The sequence below is a fragment of the Phacochoerus africanus genome, chromosome 4, assembly GCF_016906955.1.
Source record: "Phacochoerus africanus isolate WHEZ1 chromosome 4, ROS_Pafr_v1, whole genome shotgun sequence".
Classification (NCBI taxonomy): Eukaryota; Metazoa; Chordata; class Mammalia; order Artiodactyla; family Suidae; genus Phacochoerus; species Phacochoerus africanus.
Window position 1 is genome coordinate 42,558,315 of NC_062547.1, and position 24,940 is coordinate 42,583,254.

General features: G+C 39.6%; 1 protein-coding gene across 1 annotated transcript; it reads left to right on the forward strand.

The window, feature by feature from the left end:
* The first annotated feature begins 1,868 nt into the window (after positions 1-1,868).
* Positions 1,869-23,508, forward strand: TPH1 (tryptophan hydroxylase 1). The gene is made up of 10 exons (XM_047774284.1): positions 1,869-2,008; positions 7,945-8,128; positions 11,185-11,285; positions 14,262-14,329; positions 14,475-14,671; positions 18,020-18,155; positions 18,841-18,967; positions 21,122-21,217; positions 22,390-22,523; positions 22,987-23,508. The coding sequence occupies exons 1-10, from the start codon at positions 1,892-1,894 to the stop codon at positions 23,159-23,161; spliced, it is 1,335 nt and encodes a 444-aa protein (XP_047630240.1). The 5' UTR covers positions 1,869-1,891; the 3' UTR covers positions 23,162-23,508.
* Positions 23,509-24,940: the final 1,432 nt, after the last annotated feature.

Genomic DNA, 24,940 nt, shown 5'->3' on the forward strand with positions numbered 1-24,940 from the left:
AGTACAAAGATATTGTACCTGACACCTATCTCCCACAATATCCTCACTTCTGCCACACACACACACACACACACACACACACACACAGACACACACACACACACACACACACACACACACACACACAGTTGGATTTATAATCATATGGCACTTGCAGGCCAATACTAAAAAGGTATCAGGGGAGTTCCCTGGTGGTCTGGTGGTTATTAGGACCTGGTGCTGTCACTGCTACAGCCTGGGTTCAATCCCTGGTTTGAGAACTGAGATCCTACATTAAGCCAATGCATGCTGCAACAAAACAAACAAACAAACAAAACAAAAAAAGGGGCTTCCATGGCCTAGGAGATTCCACAGTCAGAGAGAAAGCAGATACTTGCATGGAATCAGAATTCTCTGTGCCAGCAGTTATCCTTCTAGTCCATCTGTGTCAGAGCTGTGCAGGCTCTAGAATTTACAAAAGAAGTAGAAGGCCTGGTCCAGTTCTGAAGGAGTTGCTACCTTGTTAGAAGATAAGATATGTAAAAGTAACACATTTGGGGAAGCCATTTAAGACCCAGTACCACCACAAATAACAAATGTTGGTGAGGATGTGGAAAAAAGGCAAACCTATGGCATTGTTGGTGGGAATATAAATTGATGCAGCCACTATGCAGAAGGTTCCTCAAAAAGTAAAAATAGAACTACGAAATTCCTCCTGGGTTTATATCTGAAGAAAACAAAAACACTAATTTAAAAAGATAGATGCGGTGTTCCCTCGTGGCTTAACAGGTTGAGGATCTGATGTTGTCACTGCTGTGGCTCTGGTTGCAGCTGTGGAATGGGTTCGATCCCTGGCCTGGGAACTTTTGCATGCCATGGATGCAGCCAACAAACAACCAAAGAAGATAGATGTACCCCAATGTTTACAGCAGCATTATTTACAGTAGCCAAGACATGGGAGGAAACTAAGTGTTCATCAAGAGATGAATGGATAAAGAAAATGCGTGTGTACACACACACACACAAACACACACACACACACACTGGAATATTGCTTAGCCATAAAATAGAATAAAATTCTTCCATTTGCAATAACATGGATACACCTGGAGGGTATTATGCTTAGTGAAATAAGCCAGACAGAGAAAGGCAAATACTATATGTTATCACTTATATGTGGAATATAAAAAAAGGAAACAAATGCATGAATATAACAAAACAGAAATAGACTTACAGATATAGAGAACTTGTGGATATTGATGTGGAGAGGGACAAGTTAGGGGTAGGAGACTGAGGTACAAACTACTAAGTATAAAATAAATAAGCTACAAGGACATATTCAACACAGGGAATATGGATGATATTTTATCATAACTTTAAGTGGAGTACAATTTATTAATATACTATGAATATTGTACAGTGATACACTATTTATTCATACACTTTGAATCACTACATTGTACACCTAAGCTAAAAAAAAAAGTGCTAAAGTTGTAGGAGGAAAGGAGGTAGGCTTTCATGGAAGAAGAGTGCCCAGTTTAGGCCACAGTAGCTAGGAAGACTGCAAGAAGCCCATGGACTTGAGTCACGCACTGAAAATAATGGATTAGAAAAAAAAAGAAAAGGAAACTACTAACATGTACTTTATGCCTATTATATTTTAGGTACTATGCTGGGCCATGTTTTAGCATAGTTTGGTTTCATTAGAGTCTTACAAAGCATATCTGCATATCCATGCTTTATAGGTAAGGAAACAAAAACTTGGTTAATGTTATTAGTTATTATCTTAGTTTCAAATATTATCAAATAGAATCTACGTTATCAAATATTGTCTACATTGCACGACTTCTTTATTAGAACTTTCTATTTTTTATACTTCAGAGAAGTTTTAGAGAAGTGCACCCAATTCATCATGATTGAAGACAACAAGGAAAACAAAGAGCATTCCTTAGAAAGGGGAAGAGCAACTGTCATTTTTTCCTTGAAGAATGAAGTTGGAGGACTTATAAAAGCACTGAAAATTTTCCAGGTAAGCATTCTCCATACTTGTAGAAAACTCATATAAAACGAGTCTACAAAACTATTTGTAAATGCTTCTGAGTGAACTACAGAAATTTTTTAAGCACTTAAGTTTCTAAAATATTGCTCAATTCTGTCGAGTGGGCAAGGAATACACACAATTTACAAAAGAGGAGATGCAAATAACTAATAAAGAAATGGGGGAGGAGGAGTTCCCGTTGTGGCGCACTGGTTAACAAACCCAGCTAGTATCCATGAAAATGCGGGTTCGATCCCTGGCCTCGTTCAGTGGGTTATGGATCTGGCATTGCGGTGCGCAGTGGTACAGGTCACAGATGCAGATCGGATCCCGCGTTGCTGTGGCTGTGGCATAGGCTGGCAGCTGTAGCTCCTATTCAACCCCTAGCCTCGGAACCTCCATATGCTGCAGGTTCGGCCCTAAAAGGCAAAAAAAAGGGGGGAGAGAGGAGGAGAGGAAAGACTCACTTTATAGATTTTGGAGGAGCAAATTTTAATTATTTAATTATTTTTTATTTTATTTTGAAAGTTTATTTTTATTATAGTTGATTTACAATGTTCTGTCAATAATTATTTAACAATTTTATTTTAATTCAATAAAATAAAAACATTTTAATGATATTTAATGGCACATTAATAATATATTAAATGGTATGTTTTATATAGCAAAATAATGAAGCTTCTACAATTATATTGCTCCCTACTGTCAAAGCTTCAGTGCATTTGGCACTTAAATACACCTTTGGTGTGAGGGAAAAATTGGTATAATGAGAAGGGAAACAATCTGGTCATATGTATTGTGAGTTTTAAAATGTTCATATATTTCAACCCAGTAATTCCACTTCCATAGACCCATCTTAAGGAAATCAGGGTAAGTCAGTCAGAACATGAATATTTACTAAGCACTTTACTAAGTGTAAGGTGCCCTGCTAGTTACAAAGAATGTGGACCTGAACAAAGTAGACAGTGCTGGCCCTCCTAGTTTGTAAAAATCTAGTGGAGAAGACAGACACTAAACAAATGATTTTTTTTTTTTTGTCTTTTGCCTTTTTAGGGCCTCACCCACAGCACATGGAGGTTCCCAGGCTAGGGGTCTAAGCAAAGATATAGCTGCCGGCCTACACCAGAGCCACAGCCAAGCCAGATGTGAGCCGCATCTGCCACCTACACCACAGCTCACAGCAACGCCGGATCCTTAACCCACTAAGCAAGGGCAGGAATTGAACCCACAACTTCATGGTTCCTAGTCGGATTCGTTAACCACTGTGCCACGATGGGAACTCCTAAACAAATAATTTTAGTACGTAAATAATTACATGTGTGTACAGTGACCTGAAAGAGAGGTACCAGGTACTATGATAGCATTGAACTGGGCGACCTGACCTAGTTTAAGAGCTTAGAAACACAAAGATTTATTTATAGGAACTAGAAATTAAACACGACTTGTCCTGAGATGCAGGACAGGTTAAATTATGCTACTAGGACATCATTGGGGTTAAGCTTGTAGGCTCTGGAGGCTGACCACCTGAGTTCAAATCCTTGCTCTTTCACTTATTGGCTGTGTGATCATGGGCAAATTAATTAGTCTCTCTGTGCTTCATCTTTGCATTTATGAAATGAGAACCCTACCTACCTCATATAGTCATTGTGAGAACTAATAGAATTAATGTGTATAAAGTGACACGCTGGAGGATAATGTAAGAAAAAGTACACACACACACACACACACACACACACTCACATATATGTCTGGGTCACTTTGCTGTACAGCAGAAATTGTCAGAACATTGTAAATCAACTGTAATAGAAAAAATAAAAATCTTAAAACATAAAACACAAACATGCAGGATAGTTCAAAGTAAATTGTCAATAAATGTTAGCTATTTAGACATCAAGGTTCTATCCATATGGCATGCTATTAAATAGGTGTTTGAAAATAATATTTCAAAGAATTAAAAATCCTTAATATAAACAAATGATCTAGAGGAGTTTGTGATGAAGAACATCAGTTTTTTAACCAATACCTCAGTCCCACTCCCTGGAGGCAACCTCTTTTAACTATTTCTGTTCTTTAGTTTTTTTGGTGGTGAATTTATAATATCCAAATATTGTTCTGATCTCTCTCTTTGAATTAGCAACTTATGATATTTCTTTGCTCTCAATTGTGAATGAAACTGATACCTCCTCTGTCCCTTCTCCCTCCTACTCCTCCCCAAATTTTATAACCACAAGATTATTTTAAACTCTTTTAGTGATTACCTTTGAGTCTCTAAATACTATACTTATATTCCTTCCATCAGCTTTCTTTTTTATTTTTAATCAAAGAATCATGTGCATGGTTTAAAAAGTCAATCCCGGAGTTCCCGTCGTGGCGCAGTGGTTAACGAATCCAACTAGGAACCATGAGGTTGTGGGTTCGGTCCCTGGCCTTGCTCAGTGGATTAAGGATCCAGTGTTGCCGTGAGCTGTGGTGTAGGTTGCAGACAGGGCTCGGACCCCACGTTGCTGTGGCTCTGGCGTAGGCCAGTGGCTACAGCTCCCATTAGACCCCTAGCCTGGGAACCTCCATATGCCGCAGAAGTGGCCCAAGAAATGGCAAAAAGACAAAAATAAAAATAAAATAAAAAATAAAAAAATTGAAAAAAGGTCAATCCCAGACTATAAAACTTACAAAGGAAACAGTAGTCTTCTGCTTCATCTCTCTTTGCTCCTAAATTCCACTGAATTTTTTTTGTTGATCTTGACGTGGAGGGTTGAGCCAATCACAGTCCTTAAATCATGTGGACACTGTCACCACTGATGCATACAACCTCCTCCTGTTTTATTCTATTCCCATTTATCTCTTCTGATAGACAACTGCTCTTATATGTTTGATCTGTACACTTGAATTATTTTGTATGTTACCTATAATATGTTAGCTTTGTGCATGTTGGTGGATTGGTAATTTATATAAAGGTTATCGACAGTACATGTTTTCTTTTACTCAGCACTTTTTAAGACCTACCTGTGCTCCTAGCATTTCCATCTCCTTCATATCTCTGACTGCTGCATAGTGTTGTGGGCGTGAGTCCATCTATTTTACTTATCCTCAGCCAGTAGGGCAACCAGTTTCAGCTCTTTTAACTATATCTTCTGGTATTTACTTTCATATTTATAAACAATATGCTTATGTTGCTGCTATTTTGTGATTGTTTTCATTTGTGCATATTGCCTATTGATTTTCTCCAGTGGAAGTGAAGATTTAGCTTTCTTTCTTTCTTTCTTTCTTTTTTTTTTTTTTTTTTAAGATTTAGCTTTCTTGGTACAACTCCCTTCCTCGTGGCCCCCTCAACTTCCCTTCCCCTACCTTTCCAATGTAGTTATGTTCCATTTTTTGGCTATATCAGTCTTTAGTGTTTTCATTATTAAGATTATGTAAATCTTGGAGTTCCCATAGTGGCTTAGTGGTAACATGGATTAGTATCCATGAAGATGCAGGTTTGATCCCTAGCCTAGCTCCGTGGGTTAAGTATCCAGCATTGCTACAAGCAGTGGTATAAGTTGCAGTTGAGGCTCGGATCCTGCGTTGCTGTGGCTGTGGCTGTGGCTGTGGCCAGCAGCTGCAGCTCTGATTCGACCCCTAGCCTGGGAATTTCCATATGCTGCAAATTTGGCCCTAAAAGGACAAAAAAAAAAAAAGTTTATGTAAATCTTGTTCAATGACGAGCCATATTGTTCATTATTCTGACTCTTTATTTCCTGTACATACATAGTGCAGGATTACAACATGGTGGTTAAGGGCATGAACTATGGAGCTGGACAACCTGAGTATGAATTCAGTTCTGACACTTATTAGCTGTGTGCCTTTGGGCAAACTGCTTAACCTCTCTGTGCCTTTGTTTCTGTAATTGACCTATCTGATAGGAATGTCTCACTTGTTACTTTATCTGAATTTACCTGGATTTTCTTGACTAAGTTTTTCTTCTGAAAAAACTTTTAAATTATTTAGTTACATTTCCTCACCAAATTCCATCAAGATTTTGACTTTAATAGCGTTCAATTTAGATTGATTTAGAAATAATTACCATTTTTGTCTTTTTCTATAAAAACATAATTTATAGCTTTATATTTTAAAGTTATAATTCAGAAAATACTTATAAATACATTCTATTGTAAAAATTCATGAGAAATAGATTTAGTGAAACTCTCCTTGATCCCTGATCAATTCCAGTATATTTTGTAACTGGCATTCTTTTATTGATTCTATGATAGATTCAATGTTCCAGGACAAACCCTGCCTATTCCAACTTTCCAACATCCCTGAGACTGACTCTTCTTTCTTATTTATCAAGTTCATGTTCCCTGCTAATTCTTAGCTCATCCCTACCTCTTTGCTTATACGGTTCCTCCTGTTTTGAATCACACTTTTCCCCTCTATCTCCCATTCTATCTGTTTGTTTGTTTATTTATTTATTTATTTTATTTTTCTGTCTTTTTAGGGCCGCACCCATGGCATATGGAGGTTCCCAGGCTAGGGATCTAATTGGAGCGGTAGGCGCTGGCCTACGCCACAGTCACAGGAACCAAGCCATGTCTGTGACCTACACTACAGCTCACGGTAATTCTGGATCCTTAACCTGTTGAGCAAGGCTGGGGCTCAAACCTGCGTCCTCATGGATACTAGTCAGATTCGTTTCCACTGAGCCATGATGGGAACTCCATCTATCTATTTTTTTAAAGACTCATCTCAGTTTCTGTCTGCTCTGTAGAACCTTCTACTTCCTCTAACTCATGATGCTTTTCCCCTTTGCTGTACATCTTCTGTACTACATGCTATACATCTTTTCACGATTTGTATTTTCTCTTAGTTTCTCGTGTATTAGCCAAATACATTACAGACTCCTTGTAGTCTTGCCCTTCTTTGTATGCTTTACAGTACTTACCTGGCTATATAGGTGTTCACTACATTAATTAGATTGAACTGGTTAGAACTGGAGATCATCTACTCTAACTTTCTCATTTTTTAGATGAGGAAAAGTTTTGGGTGATTGGTTCTTATGTTTCATGATAATGTCACCAGGACTTTTCCTCAGCCCCCAGATTGATAAGAGAGGATACCCTCCCCTGCTAGTTTATGCATATGGCACCCACAGCTCAGGCTGGCATGGGAAGAGATCAGAAGAAGCAGTCTCTGGAAGTTCCCTTTGTGGCTCAGTGGGTTACAAACCCAACTAGTATCCATGAGGATTCGGGCTTGATCCCTGGCATTGCTCAGTGGGTCAAAGATCCAGAGTTGCCATGAGCTGTGGTGTAGGTTGCCAACGTAGCTTGGATCCTGCGTTGCTGTGGCTGTGGTGTAGGCCAGCGCCTACAGCTCCAATTCGACCCCTAGCTTAGGAACTTCCATATGCCATGGGTGCGGCCCTAAAAAAAAAAAGGCAGCAGCATTCTGGTTCATCTGGTTACTAAGTTTGTAGCTTAAGAGATTGGCAGTATTAAATATTCTGTACTCAAGCTGTTCATCTAATTTTATTAAATGCATTTTTGCAAAGGAAACTCTTCTTTGTAAAGGAATAACATTAACATCACTTAAAAAAGAAGTCAAGCCTTTATTTGTGAGAATTTTCAAAGGGTTCTTTTTTATCCTGGAGACTTGGTCTTTTGATTTGAAGGCCAGTTAAATCTGGCAAGCTGAGGGACTTTCTGGTGGGCATTAATTTAATTATTACTTTCCAGAGTGTATGGTGAATTTTTCAAACATTTTTGGGATAGTACCTAATATTTAGGGGGAATTATTTTGCTGTTGGCAACACCAAAAACAGCTTTTTTCCCCTTTGGCTATTATGACCATTGTTGAGATTGAGTTTTAGTGGTAATGAAAATAATCTGCTCAGAGACGACTACCATTTGAGGTAGTTACATGTAATCTTTGCCCTCTGCTTTCCATAGGAGAAGCATGTGAACTTGTTACATATCGAGTCTCGAAAATCAAAGAGAAGAAACTCAGAATTTGAGATTTTTGTTGACTGCGATATCAATAGAGAACAATTGAATGATATTTTTCATCTGTTGAAGAATCATACTAATGTTTTGTCTGTCAACCTACCAGATAATTGCACCACGAAGGAAGATGGTAAGTTTGAAAAGTGAAAATACTCAGAAGATTAAGGATTTCCCGTTGTGGCTCAGCAAGTGTGTTAAGAACCCGACTAGTATTCATGAGGATGTGGGTTCAATCCCTGGCCTCGATCAATGGGTTAAGGATGCAGGGTAGCTGCAAGCTGTGGCATAGGTCGCAGATGGGGCTCATATCTGGTGTTGCTGTGGCTGTGGTGTAGGCTGGCAGCTGCAGCTCTGAATTGACCCCTAGCCTGGGAACCTCCATATGCCACAAGTGTGGCCCTAAAAGAAAAGAAGATTAATTGCATGATGTGTGTCCAATTTTTTTTTTAATGCTTTTTAGGGCTGCACCTGCTGCATATGGAGGTTCCCAGGCTAGGAGTTGAATGGGAGCTATAGCTGCCAGCCTACACCACAGCCACAGCAACGTAGGATCCAAGCCCTGTCTGCCACCTACACCCACAGCTCACAGCAACACCAGATCCTTCACCACTGAACAAGGCCAGGGATCGAACCCACAACCTCTTGGTTACTATTCGGATTTGTTTCTGCTGTGCCGCAGTGGGAACTCCCACTCTTTTGTTTATGTTGAAAGCATGAAAGTAAAGATAAGATACTATCTCTTCAAATTACTTATAGTCTGGTAGTGAATAAGACACAAAATGTAATTGCTCAAAATGCTAAAGAAAAATTACAAAGCAGCATTTTCTCAAGGGTGAGAGAAGCAAAAAGGAAAGCTTGAGTGTAAGGAAAATTTCAGCATAACTAGAAATCCAATAAATTATCTCAGATCCCAAGTCAGCACACCTGTTTTGATTTTACGAACCTTCAGTTCACAATCCCTGAGCACTTAGTGACTCTCATAGGGCAGATACTTAGCAGATATTAGATGAACATTTGAATTTGTTGAGGATGTTGACAACAGCTAACAGTTATAATGTGAAATATTCTATATTTGACTACAACGTTCTTCCTTGTCCTTGTTTCTACCAAAACCAAATTAAAAAAAGCAATAAAGCCCTTTGAAGGTTTCAGATACTCAAATAGCAAAGATGGGCTACAATCTTCTGTTGTGAAAAAAATCCTTGTAGTTAGTTTGAGGCAGAAGACAAATGGATAATTTAGTCACATTTTATCTGTGGTACTCAATTGAAAACCATCTCTTCTTATTTCACAAATTTGGGGTGTCATCAGGGCTGATATTCATCTGGTATGTATTCATATGCCTGTATAAAGTATTTAAATATCAATATACCGCTTCCATTTCTGGCTCGCAGACAGCCTCTTCCCTGAGTCCTTTTTTTTTTTGGCCAGGCCCACAGCTTGAGGAAGTTCCCAGGCCAGTGATGAAACCTGCTCCACAGCAGCAGTGACGTGAGCCAGAACAGTGATAACTCGGGATCCTTAACCTGCTGCACAACACAGGAACTCTGTCCCTGAGTCCCTTGAGTGGTCCCCACCATGCCTGAACCCGTTGTGCCCCAATCCTCCACTTGGAATCCCAGGCTCACCACAACCAACCAAAGGGTTAAGACTTGGCAGAGCAGGAGCCTATGACCCTGACTCTGTCTGTTTTGAGTGATTGGTGCCCTGTTGTTTTGTTGCTAAATCTTTTGAGTATCACTTCTGGATTTGTTAGGAAGAGCATTAAACTGGAATAAGAAGAATTGAGTTCTAGTCCTCTCTCTTCCATTAGAGATGAGTGATCTTGGATAAATTGCTCCACCTCCCTGGATTTTGGTTACTCCACCTATAAAATGAAGAGTTTTAAAGAGGCTAAATGGTTCAGTTGATATTTAGGGAACACAAACTTGTCAGATATTTCTACTAAGAAATGGGGGCACAAAATAAATAATTGCCCTAGAATAATTGCCCTTTTTTTTTTTTTGTCTTTTTAGGGCTGTACCTGCAGCATATGTAAGTTCCCAGAATAGGGGTCAAATTGGAGCTGTAGCTGCTGGCCTACACCACAGCCACAGCAACACCAGATCGGAGTTGTGTTTGTGACCTACACCACAGCTCACAGCAGTGCCGGATCCTTTAGCCCACTGAGCAGGATACTAGTTGCATTCATTAACTTTTGAGCCACTACAGGAACTCCCCCATTCTTTTGTTTTGTTTTGTTTTTGCTTTTTAGGGCTGCACTAGTGGCACGTGGAAGTTCCCAGGGTAGGAGTCAAATTGGAGCTGCAGCTGCTAGCCTACACCATAGCCACAGCAATTCTAGATTTGAGCCGCGTCTGCTGACCTACATCACAGCTCACGGCAACGCCTGACCCCTAACCCGACCTCGTCCTCATGGATACTAGTCAGGTTCATTACTGCTGAGCCATGACTGCTGAGCCACTACTCCTTAGTGTAGTTCCCATTCTTTTTTATAAGACAGCCATATACAGATACGTTGTAGTAAAACATAGTAAAAGCTTTTAGAGAATTAGAATCGTAGTGTCACAAGAACCCAGAAGACAGAGAATTAGCTTCATCTACAGGGTCAGGGAAGGCTCCCTTGAATTGGGTTTTGAAGGATGAGAAAGATATTCCCAGGAAAATGGAAGGATGAGGTGGAGCAGGCTGTGGGAGTGGGACAGTTATTCCTGCAGAAGAACAGCATACACAAAACCCCAGAGTTTTATGAGGCCTTGTATGTTCGAGGGAAGGTGAGATCAAAGTGGCAAAGACATAAATGATCTCTCAGATCCTGCTCATCAGCAAAAATAAACATTCAGAGTTTTTATTAAATTTGCACCTTGGTCTATAAAATTTTACATCCTTTTATGGATAGCTAAATATGTAGCTTAATTTTTTTTTTAAACTTTTGGTCTATTACTAAAGTACGTCATTTCTGCAACACTTAGAAAATTGAGGCTCAAAATATTTTTAAACTCAAAACTTTTGAATAAGATTTACTTATTAGAACTAGAGTAATTTGCTTGTATAAATTTTGCCCCAGCCTACAAGCTAAAATTAAAAATCTCATCCAAATGCAGTCATGACTTTCTTAATTTATTCTTCTGTATTGCCTTGTTTAAGGTGGTCTCTTCAACCGTGACTGGTTTTTATGTTTTCCAGGTATGGAAACTGTTCCTTGGTTTCCAAAGAAGATTTCTGACCTAGACCACTGTGCCAACAGAGTTCTGATGTATGGATCTGAACTGGATGCTGACCATCCTGTAAATATTTTTAATAGATATTTTCATGAAAATAATTTAAAGCAAACTGAAAATTAGGGGCATTTTTAATTTTTTTCTTTTTTTGGAGAAAGTACTTATTCTAGACTAAAGAGGATCTTGATTAATCGGGGTTTCAGGAAGTGTCCTGAAATGTTGGTGGACTTGAGACCAAGTGACTGAAAAACCTCCAATTTCATGGTCTCCAAAACATCTGCCTCGTGCCTGGCATTCCTATCATTAACAGCTATTCAAGGAGTTATGCTACAATGAAGACAGTATCTGCAGCCAGGTTCTGTTAAAATGGGCATGCATTATTGGAGCGGGAAGTAAAGATAGGAAGGAGAAAGACTTGGTACCCATACTGGCCAACATAATTGATGAATTGGGAAGTTGTTTCTGTGGAAAATTATATGGATACAGTACAGGCTTGAGTTGGAGAATTAGTCAAGTCTGGAACATCAGGATTTCTTATGAATCCTAGGAGGGGAGGAGAGAGGAGAGTCAATGGAATTGCACAGAGCAGGAATTTAATCTGCTACCACTTATTAGCTGTGTGAATGTGATCATATACTGCCTTAGACAGGTCCTGGCCAATTAATCCATTTATTCTGTATCTTTGTTTGAAAGTATTGTTGATTTACAATGTTGTACCAATTTCTCCTGTACAGCAAAGTAACCCAGTCATATATACATACATATGTATATGTATACACACACACACACATTCTTTTTCTCGTATTATCTCCCATCACGTTGTATCACAAGAGATTGGATATAGTTTCCTGGGCTATGCATTATATTCTATACTATCTTATTGAGTAAGTTTTGGAATTAATAAATTGCTTTACCTGCCCTTGGGGAGCTTACCGTCTGGTTGAAAAAGTAAAGCACACATATGTAAATAAACATGTAAGAGATTAATGTATGAAAATTGTGCTAAGTGGCGTGAACAGACTGCTTTGAGATGAACACAAGAGAGCAACACTTCTAGCTGAAGAGATAAGAGAAGGGCAGCCCTTTAACTTGGCCTTGAAGAATTTTGGCAGGAAAGAGATAGAGAGGAAGGACAGTTTATTGCAAAATGAGCAAAGGTTCAGAGGCAAGAAGGTCTGGGCATGTGTATGGAAAGGTGTGTAGATCAGTTTTACTGACCTGCTACCAAGCCCGGCTGATTTTTAACCTCCCAACTACTTCTTAAATTTGTTCCTTATTTATTCTTATTACCACAACCTTCAACTCATCTTCCTGCCTCCAGCCTTGCTATCAAACCCATCTTCCTCATAGTCACTAGAATGACCTAAGGCCTCAGTGTGACCATTATCCCTCTTCTGTGTAAAATATCACCAATGGTACCTAGGTATAGATCTAAGAAAATTGAAAACATGTGTCTACACAAAACCTTGGACACAAACCTTCATAGAAGCATTACTCATAACAGCCAAAAAAGTGGAAACAACCCAAATATCCATCCACCGATGAATGGATAACTAAAGCAGGGTCTATCCTTAACATGGAGTATTAATAAGAAAGTATTAATAAGAAAGCATGAAATACTGATACAGGCTATAACATGGGTGAACCTTGAAAGCACTGATAGTGAAAGAAACCAGTCGCAAAAGACCATATATTCTGCAATTCCTTTTATATGACATGTCGAGAGTAGGCACATTCATAGCAACAGGAAATAGATTACTGATTGCGAGGAGCTGGGGGAGAGGAAAAATGGGGAAAGACTGCAAATGAGTAGGGTATTTCTTTTTGGGGTGATAAAAATGTTCTGAAATTACAGTGAGATGGTTGCACAACACTGAATATACTAAAAACTGCAAGTCATACACCTTAAAATGTCAGTTTGAGGTATATGAATTATATGTTGATAAAGCTGGGTTTTTTTGTTTTTGTTTTTGTTTTTTTTTTAAATCCAATGGCTTCCTATTACCCAAAGACTAAAATCCAAGCTTGCCAACAGACCTTGGATCTTCACATGCCCTACCTCACTCTCTAGGCTCCAGCAACATTGGATTGCCTGTGTTTTCTTAGGCACAACATGGTTTTGCATTTCTGCTGTTGGTGGTGCTGCACTTCTCCTCCACCAGGCTCCCTCCACTCCTCTTTTGAGATTTAGGTTAGGCGTCATTGCTGGGAACTCTTTCCTGACTCCCACTGCCTTCATCCGCATACTCTGGATTATGAGATTCTCTTTGGAGTTGGACTGGTATTTTGTGCCTATCTGCAATACGGCACTTATCATATTGTTTCATAATAACTGGTTAGTAAACTCCTTGACAACCCCAGTGCGCTGTGCTTCCCTGGGTTTCAGCCCAGTGCCAGATGCGTAGCAGGGCTTGTAAATTTGTGTTAAACACAGGAGTCATTCTCTCCTTTCACGTGTCCTCTCCTTTCCTATTTTGTGTTATTGGCTATTTCCTCCTGTGATTTGCTTTTTGATGCCTTAGTCTATTTTTTTCTCAAACACTTTTCATAGGTATAAATCTAATGTTACTATTTTCTGTTTTTATTATCATTATTTACTTCTACAAATGGTTAATATGGCTTCATTTTGCAATGAGATCTGAGGCTAGATTCAGTTGTCATGATTTCTAGTATTATTAATTACTATTTTGTTATTAATTACTTTATAGGAAAATATAACTGAAGATGTAGTCAAAGGATCAAGGAAAAAAAAAAAAACTCACCCTTAGAAAAGAGCCATGTATTCAACAAGGGTGGTGCTTTTCTTTTTCCTCAAACTATTTTATAGCTACTATAGTATTTGTATCTTTTATCTTTGTAGCCACTATCATATAAAGCTGTTTAAAATAAAAATGACCTTGAATTTATAAACACTGCTTATTCAAAATAACAATTATATAGCTCTCCAGTTTAGTCCCTTGATTAAAAATAAAAGGTTTTCTAAATCATTTGTCAAGTATTTTTTTTTGTATGGATATTTAAAAACTTTTCTTTAATTATCAGGGCTTCAAAGACAATGTCTACCGTAAAAGACGGAAGTATTTTGCAGACTTGGCTATGAACTATAAACAGTAAGTATATTACAAAAATAACATCTAACTTTGAAATAATGAAATAAATGAATAAATTATGCTGCTCATTTAGTAAATAGAAAACAAGATAAATTCTACTGTTTCTTGGATGCTAATTCAAAATAACTTCTCTTTATTTCATCAGTGGAGACCCCATTCCTAAGGCTGAATTCACTGAAGAGGAGATTAAGACCTGGGGAACCGTGTTCCGAGAACTCAACAAACTGTACCCAACCCACGCCTGCAGAGAGTATCTCAAAAACTTACCTTTGCTTTCTAAATACTGTGGATACCGGGAAGATAATATCCCACAATTGGAAGATGTCTCCAACTTTTTGAAAGGTAATTTTTTGTAAGGGGAATAGTAAGCTCTGTTTCAGTCGTAATAGAACTGTTATAGTGGAATAAAATTCAGTTATGTGAGAAGTCAGAATTTTTCTGTACTCTGTCCAGGAGAATTTGGTACCGCATTTGAAGAGGGACCTTTATAACCTGAAACAAGTATAGAAGAAAGTGAGCAGAATTGTAAGGGGACTAGAAAATGTATCAAACAAATAAAATTTGAAGGATTCTTAGGATGTTAAACCTGGAAATTTAGAAGACTTTATAGCTTTATTTAAATATTTGGGGAGTTCCCGTCGTGGCGCAGTGGTTAACGAATCCGACTAGGAACCATGAGGTGGCGGGTTCGGTCCCTGCCCTTGCTCAGTGGGTTGACGATCCGGCGTTGCCGTGAGCTGTGGTGTAGGTTGCAGACGAGGCTTGGATCCCGAGTTGCTGTGGCTCTGGCGTGGGCCGGTGGCTGCAGCTCCGATTCGACCCCTAGCCTGGGAACCTCCATATGCCGCGGGAGCGGCCCAAGAAATAGCAACAACAACAACAAAAGACAAAAAAAATAAAAATAAAAATAGATAAATAAATAAATAAATATTTGAAGGTCATCTTATGTAGTAGAGGGATGACTATGTTGCCCTAAAGTAGAGGACAGTCAGATAGAAACAAAGCTTTTGGTTCAAAATAGAGAAGCTCTTACTGAAAGAACTATTTGAGGAGTTCCCGTCATGGTGCAGCGGAAACGAATCCGACTAGGAACCAGGAGGTTTCGGGTTTGATCCCTGGCCTTGCTCAGTGCGTTAAAGATTCAGTGTTGCCATGAGCTGTGGTGTAGGTCCCAGACATGGCTCAGATCCTGTGTTGCTGTGGCTGTGGCGTAGGCCAGCAGCAACAGCTCCAATTAGACCCCTAGCCTGGGAACCTCCATGTGCCTCGGGTATGGCCCTAAAAAGCAAAAAAATAAAAAAATAAAAGAACCATTTGAAAAATGGAACAGAAAAAAAAAATAAAGAAAAAATAAATAAGAAAGAAAAAAAAAAAAGAAAAATGGAACAGGCTCATAAGCTGGTTAGTTCCATGTTCATGGAGATGTTCATGCAACAGTTCCACACGCCTAGAGGGTGTGACAGAGGAGATTCATGCACCTTTGGGAACGTTGGAGTAAATGATCTCTGAAGCCCTTTCCACATCAAGATTCTGTCACTTTCCCAAGGGAAAAGATGTGTTTGTAGAAGCATAAACAAAGAGTAAGGAAAATTTTGTTTCTTTTAGTTCATCATGTTTATTTGGTACAAGTTTCCTTATTTTTTTTAGCTAGTATAGGAAATAAAATGATCGATGATCTCCGGTGTCTACAATAAGGAAAATAAATATCCCCTATGATCTCAGCAGATTAGAACCTTAGGGAGAAAAAAAAATAGAAGTTATCTTTTTGATTCAAAGGGAGATTATCTTATTTCCATCATGATATGATGTTATAATCCTTGAATTTATTACATAAACTGTTATAAAATCTGAATATCTATTCAACTTCATAATTCTTATTACTCAACCATTGTACACTAAGAGCTAAACAAGAGAGGGCAATATAGGTTTTACAAGGGAAGAACCCATGTAAGTGGTTCCTACAAAAACTAAATTAAAAAAAAAAAATAGTGATCGGAGTTCCTGTCGTGGCTCAGTGATTAATGAACCCAACTAGTATCCATGAGGACATGGGTTTGATCCCTGGCCTTGCTCAGTGGGTTAAGCATCTGGTGTTGCCATGAGCTATGGTATTGGTCGAAGACACGGCTTGGATACCAAGTTGCTGTGGCTGTGGTGTAGGCCAGCAGCTGCAGCTCCGATTCGACCCCTAGCCTGGGAATCTGCAGATGCTGTGGGTGCAGCCCTAAAAAAGACCAAAAAAGAAAAAGAAAAAGAAAGAAAAGTGGTGGTTAAGATGGCAGAGAACCAAAGTATATGACCTCGTGGAACTTAAAGATGGACAAGCCATGTGTTACATGCTATAGAAGTTATCAAGTCACATTTGCTTGAGATGTGGAGGAAACATCTTGTTATGGATACAGAACTTAAAGTTGATCACTAGGGGTTAGAAGCTTGAGCAGGCTACAGAGCTTGTTGCTGAAGGTGTTTCAAGGGAAAATGTCAAAGAGAGAAACCAAGATTAAAAGGCAGTTCAAATGAAGCATGAGTTGGAAGGGGCTACCTACACCATCAAATATGGGGACTACCAGATGCCTGTGGTTGTTTAAATAATTAAAATTAATGTCAATCAAAATGTTAGTTCCCTAGCTGCATTAGCCCCATTTCAAGTGCTCAACAGCCACATGTGGCTGGTGGCTGCCCTATTGGGTGGCCTAAGTGTTGAACATTGCCTTCTTTGTGGAATATTTTATTGCCCATCAGAGTGGGAGAATCCAAGTCCAAAGCAATGGGGTAGAACTGGAATTACCGGAGTGAGAGAGTTTGAAATGAAGGGCAAGATTAGAGCTTACAAAGGTCCCCAGAGCCACTGCAGCATAATAGCAGGTGACTTTTACAGAGGGCATGCAGCTCAACTGTTGGGGAATGAAAGGACACCATCCAGGAGTTCCCGCTGTGGCTCAGTGGCTTAAGAACCCGACTAGTATCCATGAGGAGGTGGGTTTGATCCCTGGCCTCACTCCGTGGCATAAGGATCCAGTGTTGCCACAAGCTGTGGTGTAGGTCACAGATGTGGCTTAGATCTCACCTCGATGTGGCTGTGGCGAAGCCTCCAGCTGCAGCTCCAATTCAACCCCTCTGACAAGAACTTTCATATGCCCCAGGTATGGCCCTAAAAAGAAAAAAAAAAAGAAAAAAAAAGTATCATCTGGTTTAGATAAAAGAAACTATGGGAGGTAGCACTGACTAAAAATGACACAGATTCAAAAATGGTTCTGATCCATATTAATAGATCTTGTTCGTAAGTGTCTTTAAAAAACAAAAGTAAGATTGTCTAGGGTATATTCTAAACCTGTTAGGGAGAGAGCAAGGTGTAGCATAAGACCTGGGTTCTTACCCTACCTTTATCATCTACCGTGTGGCCTTAAGCATGTTGTTGAGTCTCTGAGCCTGGATTTTATAGCTGTCACGATGAGAAGAGTAAACTTTAGCTCATAAACATGGAAGGAGATGTGATGTGTAAAAGGTCTAACCCATTGCCTGGCCATGGGAAGTGCTTCATAATTATGACTTCCCGGTAGCACACATATGATAACATTTTAATTTCCATGCCCTCCCTCAAAATGTCACCTGGTGCCACTGGCAGTTTTAAATGTTGTAGTACATAGTCTGCTCTGGTGAAGATTTTCTGTTTTCTCTTTTGCTTTGCAGAACGCACAGGTTTTTCCATCCGTCCTGTGGCTGGTTACTTATCACCAAGAGATTTCTTATCAGGTTTAGCCTTTCGAGTTTTTCACTGCACACAGTATGTGAGACACGGTTCGGACCCCCTCTACACCCCAGAGCCGTAAGTACTTTCTACCGCAGCATCCATCCATCAATATAGCACCTACAGCATGAGTTTTCCGTGAAGATCAAGTGAATTAGCACATGTAAAGCATTTTGAATGGTGCCTAGCAAGTAATACATGTCTGGGCTGTATATGTTAATCATTATTATTACCATTATTAATTGACAACCTGTTAGGTGGCAAATGCTGTTCTGAGCATAGGAATAGAACACACAAAAAATCAGACAAAATTTTCTGCCTTCATAAAGCTTATATTCCAATGGGGGAATCTAGATAATAACAAATAAGCAAATATATATATTTGGTTATAAGTGCCATATTGAAAAAAATAAAGTGAGAGAAGGGGATAGTTATGTGTGTGTGTGTTTCTTTTTTGAAAAGGGTGATTAGAGAAGGACTCACTGAGAAGGTGACGTATGACAGAGACCTGATTTGGGGGTGCGGGATGAGGGGTGGATGTCTGTGGGTATTTGAATGAACTTATGTATGTGTGTTTGTGAGTGGCCAAGGTTTTGAACCAAAATAGTTTCTTTACTGTAATAGTAACCTTTATGGTCCATTTCCAAAGTAAAACTACCTAATCAGTTTGAATAAAAGTAAGATCAGGTTTTGATTTGATTGAATGGCTGATTATACATTTATGTAAAGTATCGCAGTGTGACAAATCTGTACTTCTTTTCAGAGATACCTGCCATGAACTCTTAGGTCATGTCCCCCTTTTGGCTGAACCTAGTTTTGCTCAGTTCTCCCAAGAAATTGGCCTGGCTTCTCTTGGAGCTTCAGAAGAGGCTGTTCAAAAACTGGCAACGGTATAAATCTGGATAGCTGTATAGATCAGTAATTCTTAACTGGGAAGGGAGGGGAATGTGGTTATTTGCGTAGTTTAAAAAGTATATGTTCAAGGAGTTCCCTGGTGGCCTAGCAGTTAAAGATCCAGCATTGTTGCCACTGTGGCCCAGGTTCAGTCTCTGGCCTGGGAACTTATGCATGCCCAACATTGTCTCTGTGAGGATGTGGGTTTGATCCCTGGCCTCACTCAGTGAGTTAAGGATTTGGTGTTGCTGCAGGCTGCAGTGTACGTTGCAGATGCAGCTTGGATCTGGTGTTGCTGGGGCTGTGGCATAGGCCAACAGCTGCAGTTCTGATTCAACTCCTGTAATTTCCATATGCTGCAGGTGAGGCTGTAAAAAAAAAAAAAGAGGAAGTACATATTCAAGATGAGCATTTGAAAATTTATCTTTGTTCATGTTTAATTTAAATAAATAACATTAAAGGAGGATATAACACTTTAGGTTTATCAAAAGAAGACATGAGCTTAAAAATAAGGTAGAGAACAGAGATTACTAGAGTATAAGAATGAATAGTTTGGATACCCTTCTTTTTTCAGTAAAAATGATCAGTTCCCTAAAAATGATGCTAAAAATATTTTTGAGCACTAGGTGCAAGACATTATGCTGGAAATACAAAGATGAGTAAGGCCTGGTTCCCACCTTCAAGGAACTCAGACAGAGACAGTTACGTTAGACTGAGAGCAGGCCTGTTAGAGAAGCTTAGGCAGAGGGCTCTGGGAGTGCAGAGATCTTCCTGGGGAAGGTTTCAGGAAGATGAACATCTGGACCAGCCCAGGGAAGATGAGTAATGTTTTCACATGCCAGGAAAATAAGGAAGAGCAGCTTAGGAGGAGGGCACACAAGAAAAGACAGGAGGTGCTTGATGTGTCCAGGGCAATGACAGAAGCTGGAGCAGAGTATATGAGGGTGGGGAGGTCGTGTGAAATAGGCTAGATGGTTAGAACAGTGCTGCTCAGATTGTGATTTGGGGATACCTGGGGGGTCCCTGAAGCCCTTACACAGGGCTCTTGATGAAAGGTCTGTTCAAAATGCAAAGCGGATTTTAATATAAGAGACAAAAGTCTTTGAGATGGTTTCAGATTCCACATTGCAGCAGCAGCACTTTAAGAAACTACCACTTGTTGAGCTTGATATTGCGTCAAAGAAGAATATCCACCGTTGTCTGAGAAGGCTATTACCATATTCAACCTTTTCCCAGCTACTTGTCTGTGTGAGGCTGCCTTTTTTCATATACTAGAATCAAAACAACCTGTTGCAGCAGGTTTAATACAGAAGCAGATATCTGTTTTCTAGCCTGACATTAAATAGTATCTAGTCAGACATTAAAAAGATTTGTGACAATGTAAAACAGTGCTACTTTTCTCACCTTCTTTTTTTGGTTTTGTACAATATAATGTTATGTGTATATATATATATATTTATTTTATTTTTTCTCTTTATAGCTGCACCTGCAGCATATGACAGTTCCTAGGGCTAGGGGCCCAATCAGAGCTGCAGCTGCTGGCCTACACCACAGCCTAGGCAACACTGGATCTGAGCTGCATCTACAACCTCTGCCACAGCTTGCAACAATGTGGGATCCTTAACTCCCTGAGCGAGGTCAGGGATCGAAGTCACATCCTTACAGAGACATTATGGGGCCCTTAACTTGCTGGGCCACAAGAGGACCTCCGCTTTCTTATATTTTAACATTAATGAGTAAATATTTAAACTTTTCTCAGTTTACATTTTTAATATGGTAAATATAGCTAGCCATAACCCATATAAACATTCAAGACCACATAAATGAGGTCTTGGGGTCCTCAGCAATTTTTAAGACTGTATAAGAGTTCTCGGAACAAAAGTTTGAGAAGTCCAGTTTGGAGTGAGACTTGATTGTAGAAATGTTTATAGGTTAATCTGGGGGTCTTGGACTTTATTTCAGGGTATTTTGGGTTAGTGACTAAGAGTCGTAATTTGTTTTACTTATTTATTTACTTACATTTTACTTATTTAATCTTTTTAGTTGTTTTGTTTTTTTGGTTTTTAAATTAAATACAGTTGATTTACAATGTACTTTGTTTTAAATTGAGCCATTCAGGATGTGAAAGTAATACTGCTGTCTATTTTCAGTGCTACTTCTTCACTGTGGAGTTTGGTCTATGTAAAGAAGAGGGGCAGCTAAGAGTCTTTGGTGCTGGTTTACTTTCTTCCATCAGTGAACTCAAGGTAAAGGTTGTAAATCTTTGCCCATAACCATATTTACATAACATAATGGACACGACCTGAAATAGTTTCTGAATTTGAATAAGAGCTTACTGTGGAAAATGCTTGGGGGTGGCAGTAAACATTACCCAACAGGCATTTTTATCTATTTCCTAAGTTTTCTGAATAGATATAGCTTTTATTTATTTATTTATTTATTGTTTTGGGAGCCACACCCATGGCATACAGAAATTCCCAGGCTAGGGGTTGAATCAGAGCTACAGCTGCCAGCCTACACCACAGCCACAGCAACTGGGGATCCGAGCTGCATCTGCGACCTACACCACAGCTCAGGGCAATGCCAGATGCCTGACCCACTGAGTGAGCCCAGGATCAAACCTACATCCTCATGGATACTAGTTGGGTTTGTTTCCACTGTGCTACAAGGGGAACTCCTGAAGAGATATTTATTTATTTATTTATTTATTTATTTATTTATTTATTTATTTTTTACCGGTTGTATACTTTCTTTCTTTTTTTAAAATCACATCTGTAGTTATATAATGATCATCACAATCCAGTTTCACAGGATTTCCATCCCACAACCCAAGCACAACTCCCCACCCCCCAAAGAGATACATCTTTTAAATTTAAAAAGTATTTTAAAGCTTTTGCTTACAAAATCTTCCTGTTTCTTCACCATTTTTGGTGTGCTAACAGTAACTTCAGTAATTTGTAGGGAATTCTTTGAGATTAATTATTTATCCATCAAAAGAACTGACCTGTGTTTGTTGAGTGGTGGATATATGTGAAATATTGTCCAAGGTACAGTTTTGCTCTCAAGGAGCCTGCCCCCTAGTGGTGGTACAAGTCATGTGTAGGAGTAACTAGTGCAGGGAGCAAATTTGATGCTGTAACATAAGAGTAAATAAATAAAGATCCTTGGGTGCCTGATATATGGAGAAGAGTGTTTGGGCAACAGAGATGATCTTGGAGCATTTATAGGGAACATAAAGCCATTTATTTTATTGGAGTATAGTGTGGAATAAATAGAGCTCTAGGAAATCAGTTTGGAATTATAGGTTGGGGCCATTGCATTAGTGATACATTCCGAAGTGTGCTGATTCTGGCAGTTGTGTATAGAATGTGGTCTATGAAAACAGTATTCTTTGATTCACTGACTCTTTGTCCTCTAGCATGCACTTTCTGGACATGCCAAAGTAAAGCCCTTTGATCCCAAGATTACCTGTAAACAGGAGTGTCTCATCACAACTTTTCAGGATGTCTACTTTGTATCTGAAAGCTTTGAAGATGCAAAAGAGAAGATGAGGTAAAGTGTATCTTCCTCATGCCTTAATTTTCCTCTGCAAAAGATACGTCCAATAATGGTGACAAGTCACAGAAGTAGCAGCTGGATAATTAGAAGCCCACTAGGCACCTTCTGCCTGTGACTTAATGCCCTTTAACAGTAAATATGTAAGGTATGTTGTTTTTAATGATGTTCAGTATTGCAAATATGAATCAAGATATACTGAGAAATTGGTTTCTTCCCATTAGACCATTTATAATCTAATAGGAAAAATGAATACAAATTACTATATAGCAACTAGGAAGCCTTATTCAGGAGCAATTCATTCCAGCCAGGGGAACAGAGAAAGCTTAATGTCACTTGAGGAAGAACATGAAGTATATATAAGATTTAGATATGTTCATTTTTAGATTAAAGGACAGTATTTAGTTTTCATCATTTGCCCCCTAGAAATTGACTGCCTCTTATTTGTTTTCTTAAATAGAGAATTTACCAAAACAATCAGGCGTCCATTTGGAGTGAAGTATAATCCATATACACGGAGTATTCAGATCTTGAAAGACACCAGGAGCATAACCAGTGCCATGAATGAGCTGCAGCATGATCTCGATGTTGTCAGTGATGCCCTGGCTAAGGTCAGCAGGCAGCCGAGCATCTGACAGTGGCATTCCTTATCCTGAAAGCATCTGAGGCGTCAATTCAGAGGCCTGTGGGTCAACGGTTGCTTTTCCTGAAGACCTGGTTGTGGAGGGACAGCAGCCGAATGATATTCTCTACTCCTATTCCCTAATGGACTGTTAGTCTTTGCAAATGTGTACCTGGATCCTTGAGCCACTAATTTTTTTCCTTTTGGTAATAGCTTTAGTGAGGCGTAATTTGCATACCATGCAATTCACTACCACCCTGGTTGTTATAGAGAATTTGCTTGACCCAAGGATCTTGTCCTAGCCTGATTCCATTTTCTTCAGTCCTTCTTGAGTAAAATGACTGATGATTACTTAAAATACTTTGATGGTATTAACTTTGATGATTACTTAAAATGCTTTGATGGTTATTATGGAATTGATCCATATTGTTACCTAAGATTTTCTAAGAGAGTTCCCTTGTGGCACAGTGAGTTGGGGGTCTGGCATTGTCACTGCAGCAGTTTGAGCAGCTGCTGTGGCATGGTTTTGATCCCTGGCCCGGAAACTTACACATTCCGTGGGGATGGCCAAAAAAATTTGTTAAGTATCTTACTTATTGCTGAGTTTATGCCAAGCTCAGTCACATTCACATTCTTAAATTTATCAGGAGACTAGCTATCTCTGCTGCTAGATGGAGGAAAAGCAGGGAGGCCTTTGCACACAAAACATACCTAGTAAAGGGCAAGTAGTCTAGGTTCAGGTGTAGTGTCTTATAGGGAAATGGGAGTAGCTAAGTCTAGAAAGATTGATTGGGCATAAACTTTAAGTCCAGGTGAAGGATTCAGAACTTTTTTTTGTAGGCACCAGAGAGCCCTGCCCAAGTGACCATCCTCCTTTAAACTCTTCTTTCTATAGCATTGCGTGATGCTGGTTTTGTTTTAGGTTATCTGTTCTACTCATGGGGCCAAGGGGAATTTTGTGGGGGGTGCTATTTGCAAGGCATGTGGCATGCAGACATGCAACCCCAGGGATGGCCCTCAGGTTAGCAGGAGACGGTGTTGTCTGGGACAGAGGAGAGATACACTGAGTTAAAGTTGGAAAAGCAATGCCGAGCACTTTATTGCCAAGATAGAAGGTACCATAAACAGAAAGACCAGGCCTGAGGGTCAAGGGTGGGCAAATGGGGAGGAGATGGTGTATGAAAAGTCAAGAAGAGCATTTCAGGACTGACACTGTAATAACAAAGATTGCAGCATTGGCTTTTATGTGGGGTCAGTGGTGTCATCCAGGGAGCAAGCCTGGTATACACAAACCAAACTCCCAAGTATAGGCTCCTGTCTTTTCAGTTTGCTTCTCTCCTCCCCCTACCCACCAGAGGAAGACTCTCCTCCAGTTTCTCTTTGGCCCTCTTCTCTCTCTGCTATATGTCTTCTACATCCATGACTTCAATTCTTATTTCATGTGACTCCCATACTTGCAATTCTAACCCTGACATCTGTCTTGAATTTTTGCCTCTTAAGTCCAGGTGCCTGCTGAATATTTCCGTTTAGATGCCCCATAAATTAGGCCAATGTGGTATCACTTCTTGTGGCACCAATCATGTAGAATGAAATGGGGTTGTGGGAGTTCCCGTCATGGCTCAGCGGTTAATGAATCTGAGCAGCATCCATAAGGACACAGGTTCGATCCCTGGCCTAGCTCAGTGGGTTAAGGATCCTGTGTTGCTGTGACCATGGTGTAGGCCAGTTGCTACAGCTCCAATTTGACCCCTAGCCTGGGAACCTCCATATGCTGCGAGTGTGGCCCTAAAAA

What these genes read in the sequence shown, in the direction of transcription:
- TPH1 (XM_047774284.1), top strand. Translation starts at nt 1,892, where the DNA reads ATGATTGAAGACAACAAGGAAAACAAAGAGCATTCCTTAGAAAGGGGA. An exon ending in TTGCACCACGAAGGAAGATG is followed by an intron (nt 8,129 to 11,184) that starts GTAAGTTTGAAA and finishes TATGTTTTCCAG; the next exon opens with GTATGGAAACTGTTCCTTGG. An exon ending in TGTCTCCAACTTTTTGAAAG is followed by an intron (nt 14,672 to 18,019) that starts GTAATTTTTTGT and finishes TTTGCTTTGCAG; the next exon opens with AACGCACAGGTTTTTCCATC.